Genomic DNA, 6,201 nt, shown 5'->3' with positions numbered 1-6,201 from the left:
ATAAGTGATGGGACAGGGAGAGGAAAGAAATCATGGACAGAGGGAGGGGATATTCCTGTATTCAGAAAAGGTTTGGCATTCTGTCTTTTAGTCAGAGGTACTGTTTAGGTAAGGGGGTATCTACTGACTGACTTGCGCATTGATAGTCTTGCTATGTAGTTATGATAAGTTTTAGAAAAGGAAGCATGGAAAATGTTCTTAAAAGGCTTGAACATTCCTGAAAAAATCTTGTATGAAATCTTTGACCTTTCCCCCCCGATCGAAATCTTTTGGTACTACAGCTTTCAGTATAGTGACCATGAGAACCCACAGAAGGGCACGGAACTTTCTGGGCCACCCTAAGAATTGCGAGCGGTGTGTCTTATGCATTGAGAACCCTGCTGTTGGTTTGAATGGTATAATCTGAGAATGCTTTGGGTTTTGAGAAGCAATGGCTTGAAATAGCTCTTTTTTCATTTTAGACTGAGGGAACATGTAGCAGATAAGAACAAGCTGCCAATTCTCATTTTCCCAGAAGGTAAGAGAAGGAGCTTCTGATCGCCACTTGCATTTTATAATTTTTTCCAGTAATTTTTTGTGAGAGAGTTGGGTTGTCATCATCTTGACACCATCAGAATCACAATTTAAGAAAAGACCTGCTGGATCAGACGAGCGGTCCATCTAGTCCAGCATCCTGTCTCACACAGGGGTGAACCAGTTCCTCTGGAGGGTCAGCACAGAGGGCCCAGAGGCCGAGGCCTTTCCCTGATGTTGCCTCCTGTTATTCCACTGTTTCCACAGAGGTACTATTATTCCAAGGTTTACTGCCTCTGAATGTGGATGTACCCTTACTGGAAACCTCTACTAGAATGTTTAGCAAGCTTCTGGCACAAGAATCCTACACATGCTAAGAGAAGACTTTTGGCAGAACGTAATATGATGTGTTCAGGAATCTTAAAGAATTAGATTTGACCAATAATTCATTATATAAAAATTGTTCTTTAAATGTATTGAAGGGGGAAAGCCTTGTGGGATACACATTCTCAGATTTTTCCCCATGAACATCTTCAGTGGGGCTAGATTACATATTTGTGAATGTGTGTTTTACACATTTATTAGATTTCCTTAGAAATATTTTTATCCTAGTTCAGGATGGCTCACAATATAGAAAAAAAAATTATGTTTGCATAGCAAACCAGTACAGTGTTATTGTAGATCAAAGAAGTACTGCTGACTGCTTAGTTCTTACTCACTAGTAAGATTTAAGGGAAATGGTACCACTTCCTTCTCCCTGAAGCTTCCTATTTGAAAGAAAGAAACGTGTATGTATATTTATGGGGAAGCATTCAGTCATGTGAGTCTTCGCTTGCGTTCTGAAGTGGTACAATCAATCCCCCCAAGCCTGTGGGTATTCTTGGAAATTTGAGAAAGAATAGTAGGTGCCACCACAAAATGGTTGCTGTGGGGACAATTACAAAACAAGGTAATAGAATGGGCTGTACCACTTCAGACTGCAGTGGGGCAGTTTTATGTCTAACTCCCTAGCATGTCAGATCTTTCTGCAAATAAATCAGCACTTGAGGATGAGAGGCTCTTGGCCATGGTCTTTGGGTTTTCCTCCTACAAGGAATAATTTATAGAGGAGAACTTTGAAGAACTTTGGAAAAAAAGTGTAATCTCCCCCCCCCCCCAGTCGAAAGTGGTGCAGTCCATCCTACCGTCTCAGCACTGCCATTTTGTTATGGCCTCATTCTGTTGGATATTTAGCTCAGGCCTTTGGAGGGCATAGAATCATGGAACCACAGAGTTGGAAGGGGCAGTTCAGGCCATCTAGTCCAACCCCCTGCACAATGCAGGATCAGCCTAGAGCACCCCTGACAAGGGTTTGTCCAGCCGCTGCCTAAAGACTGCCAAGGGAGGGGGAGCTCACTGGAGGCCAAAGAAGGGGGAGGACCCTCAATTTATGGCTGACTTGGAGCAGTGCTTGCTTAATTCTCAAACCAATGGCAGCTGGGTGAGGGTCTTTCGGGCATATTAGGCTTGTATCAGGATTGTTTCTTTTGGAGTCACAACTCGATCTTTTTTACTAGGCACGTGCATAAACAACACCTCCGTAATGATGTTTAAAAAGGGAAGTTTTGAAATTGGTGGAACCATCTACCCGGTGGCCATCAAGGTAAGATGCAACGTGAAACGATTCCCTCGGTTCTGGGATTGCCGGCCACATGTGTCAACGGGCTGTCTGTCCCTTATGCCCAGGGCGCCAGGGGTGCCAAAAGATGTTTGCCAGGGCAGGCAGTTACCATCTGAATTGCCATGCTTGCTGCACCTTTCTCCTGCCTGCTTCGTGGCAGGTGGGGTGGCTCACCTGGTCTGCCTCCCCGCCCCTGTGATGGAGGGGGAGATGAAGGGCAGGTGGCCATCAGCCTCGCTGGGCGAGCTCCCTCCAAATTTGGGGCAGCTTTGGGGCTCGGAATGCGCTCAGGCTGCGGTGGGCCCACGTGTGCCTGGGGGGGGGGGCAGGTTGGTGCTGGCATTTGGGCTAGGGTGCCAAAAGCCCTTGGGCTGGCCCTGTGTGTCCACATGTCCAGTGAGGTCCACATGGGCTGACTGACCTGCCTCCCCCACAGATGTGACTCAGTAGGTCAGAGTGGAAGAGGGAGGGGGAGAGAGAGGGAGACAGAGAGAGAGAGAGAGAGAGAGAGAGATCCTCTGCAATGTCCTGATGTACTTCCCTGAAACTGAAAAGTGGTTTGCAGTGTCCGTGCATGTAACCCCATTGCTCTGCCATGGGCCCCCTCACAGATTTCATATCAGTAAAGGCCACTGCCTCGAACAAATAATCTTGTTGATCCCTAGAGGCTGAGGACTGTAGGCTCCTCTAAGCATGGAGACCAATTGCTTGCTTACAATACGTCCTTGTCCTAAGAATGTCCATACAGGCTACAAGCATGGACGGCTTCAAAAGGGAATTAGATAAGCATATGGAGCAGAGGTCCATCAGTGGCTATTAGCCACAAGGTATAGATAGGGGCTGAGAGAGAGAGACCCTCTGCAATGGCCTGATGTACTTCCCTGAAACTGAAAAGTGGTTTGCAGTGTCCATGCATGTAACTCCATTGCTCTGCCATGGGCTCCCACTGCCTCGAACAAATAATCTTGGTGATCCCTAGAGGCTGAGGACTGTAGGCTCCTCTAAGCATGGAGACCAGTTGCTTGCTTACAATACGTCCTTGTCCTAAGAATGTAGGAAGAGGCCTCCTGGATCAGACGAGCGGCCCATCTAGTCCAACATACTGTCTCACACAGTGGCCAACCAGTTCCTCTGGAGGGCCAACGACAGGGTACAGATAGTGACTGAGGTGTTGCCTCCTTGTTGGGGGATTCAGAGGTTTAGTACTTCTGAACATGGAGGTTTCCCTCAGCCACCATGGCTGGTAGCCACTGATAGACGTCTCCTCCCCCTTTAAAGCTGTTTATGCCTGTGGGCGTCACTACATCCTCTGTCAGCGAATCCCACATTTTAATCACTCGCTGTGTACAGAAGTATTTGTTGCAAGTAGCTGTTTCAAAAAGAGACAGTGTGATCTTTCAGTTTCACACCGAAGCAGGCTGCGGGTCAACCCCATGGCCAACAGAGATAATGTGCGGAAGAGTTCTGTCTCACACAATGCATAAGTTAGCCTGTGGAACTCATTGCCATGTGATGGAAAGTTGGCTCTGCAGAGAGAATAAGATTAAGCTGAGCTGGCCTGTAATACTTGGCTGGTTGGTGGGAGAGATGAATCGATGGTTAAAAGGGGCCCAGTTGATGGGAATTTTTTTTAAAAAAACCATGCTGATTGTTCACGAAAGGATTTACAAAAGCCACAAAATGGTGCAGACTCCCCACTCTTAGGTTGTCCTGTCTCATGGAATGCCTCTTCTCTAGAAGGTCCTGCCCCACACCTGTCATCTTCCTCCACGTTGCCCGTTTGATTGGCCTGGTCATGCCTCAGAGGCCTGCTTCGGTTGCTTGGGCAGAGGCCTGGCTACCTCTTTTCAGCACGTGCCTGGGGGGGGGGCTGCCTACCCCTGCTCTGCTTCTGTATTCTGATAGCCTGGACAACCCACCCTCCCCACTGTTTCCCTTTTCCACCTCCAAAATAGTTTCAACATGAGTTAAGATGGGAAATAACACCTATCCTCAGAGGAGCCCATCTTGCTGTTCTGAGCATGCTTAATGAAAACAGTGACTCGTGCAGAGATGCAATGGGAAGCCTCCTCTGGGGACAGTTGTGCTGTGTTGTCTGCATCAGGACTGATCCAGTCACATCTGGGGCAGAGGCACAGATTAACCTTTCCTGGGGTGGGGGAGGGGGGCGGAGGACAGAACAGTGACTCATGCAGAGCTGCAGGAGGCAGCCTCTTCTCTGCGGGGCTGCTCCAGAAGCCTTTAATTTACTGCTCCTGGCACATAGTTTTGGAATCACGGCCTTGTTGTGGCATCCTACTAGGCATGTTTGAAATGGCCGCTTTGCTTGTAGGCATGACTTGACTCTGTCCTCTTGTTTGCAGTATGACCCCCAGTTTGGTGACGCCTTCTGGAACAGCAGCAAGTACGGAATAGTGAGCTACCTCCTGCGAATAATGACCAGCTGGGCCATCGTCTGCAACGTGTGGTATCTGCCACCCATGACAAGAGAGGTAGGCAGGGCTGGTCCCTCCGCTAGAGCACGAAGATGAGCAAGTTGGGCTTTTGCTAGGGCAAGTTAGACCCTCCCCCTTTGTCTCTCCTATTGGGGCCGCTAGTCAGTGGAGGGTAGCCACTAGCCCCAAACACTTTCCCGCTCCCTAACCCCCTTTTGCTTAACCCCCCCCCAACAAAAACCAACGGTGACTTCCCCTCTTGTAGCCCTGAGGGCGGTGGCAATTGAATTGTGATTGTTTTCCAGGAAGGAGAAGATGCTGTCCACTTTGCCAACAGGGTGAAGTCTGCCATCGCTCGCCAAGGAGGACTCACCGAATTATCCTGGTGAGAGAACCGAGATGCCGTCCATATTGAGAAATTGCAGTAACTGCTGGTGGGGATCTAGAGATCTCCATCTTTGACTGGCACTGCTAAGGTGCTGAGGAAAAAAAATCCTTTGACAAACTGTAACCTGGGGTATAGTCGTACCCCAAGCCAGATACAAAAACATCCCCCACAAAAAAAAAAACCCTTGTCAGATCTTGGTACCTAAGCAGACCCTGGTTGCGTACTTGCCTGGGAGACCAACAAGGAAGTCCAGGGTTGCTACGCAGAGGCAGGCAATGGCGAACCACCTCTGTTCCTCTCTAGCATTATGGGTTTGCCTTAAGCTGGCTGTGACTTAACAGCACTTTCCCCACCACCAAAGCTCTCCGAACGGCATCTATGTTGTGCTGGGTTCCAGGCAATACCGTTTCTTCTGAGCCAGGTGATCTGATGGGGTACTAAACCCATCTGCTGAATCTGCCTTCAGGGCAGTCGAAACGAGGGCTTGGAGTCGGGCAGCTGATGCGTGTTGTGATCGTTCAGTAACTAGGAGCCCCATCCGTATGCTATTTCTTACGTTTCCATGTTTTCCCGTTCTTGAAGGGACGGAGGCTTGAAGAGAGACAAAGTGAAGGACACTTATAAGCAAGAAGAACAGAAAAACTACAGCAAGATGATCATCGGGAACGGGTCGTCCGCACGTGGATCGATAGCGGCAGACTGATTTTCCCCCCTCCCCAGTTGAGATATCTCATGCCTCAAAATAGAAAGTGTGGCGTCTCCCCTCCCCCAGTAGAAACAGAACACAACACCGAGTTCAGGCCGTGAAAGACACTGCTTTGTTTGCTTGAAACTGTGATTTTTTTGGGGGAAGGTGTGCTGCTATTCACTGGGGAATTCCAGCTCTTGACGTCTAGATGGGAGAGCTGGACCGAAGCTTGGAGGAGGGCCGGAAACTCCCAGTGTTTAAAAAGGGGCTATAACTTTTTGAACATTTGCCCCAAAGGATGTACATAATAATAATAAAAAATCAAGTTGTTTTGTCACGTTAAATGATGGTCGTATCGTTCTGGAATGTTTGAATGATTCCTCCTCCGCGGTCACATGGATTGTTGGTCAGTTGTTAGTGTGTTTCGATAGGTGGTCTTACATTTCTGAGGTTGTTTTGACGGATATATCTTTGGGGCTTGTGTGTTTTGAAATCACTTTATTTTGAGGAAGGGCGT

The 6,201-nt window shown here is 48.3% G+C and overlaps 1 protein-coding gene across 1 annotated transcript in view; it reads left to right on the top strand.

The window, feature by feature from the left end:
* The window catches only part of LOC107116062 (glycerol-3-phosphate acyltransferase 3-like), a 47,430-nt gene extending 41,236 nt beyond the window's left edge, over window positions 1–6,194 (top strand). The window contains 5 exon segments of the mRNA XM_015417922.1: window positions 462–517; window positions 2,070–2,155; window positions 4,537–4,665; window positions 4,914–4,993; window positions 5,579–6,194. Coding sequence (XP_015273408.1) covers window positions 462–517; window positions 2,070–2,155; window positions 4,537–4,665; window positions 4,914–4,993; window positions 5,579–5,699 — 472 coding nt within the window. The 3' untranslated portion in view covers window positions 5,700–6,194.
* Window positions 6,195–6,201: the final 7 nt, after the last annotated feature.

Source organism: Gekko japonicus, unplaced genomic scaffold (assembly GCF_001447785.1).
Source record: "Gekko japonicus isolate JY-2015 unplaced genomic scaffold, Gekko_japonicus_V1.1 scaffold752, whole genome shotgun sequence".
Taxonomy (NCBI): domain Eukaryota; kingdom Metazoa; phylum Chordata; class Lepidosauria; order Squamata; family Gekkonidae; genus Gekko; species Gekko japonicus.
This window is presented reverse-complemented; position numbering and strand designations above follow the sequence as displayed.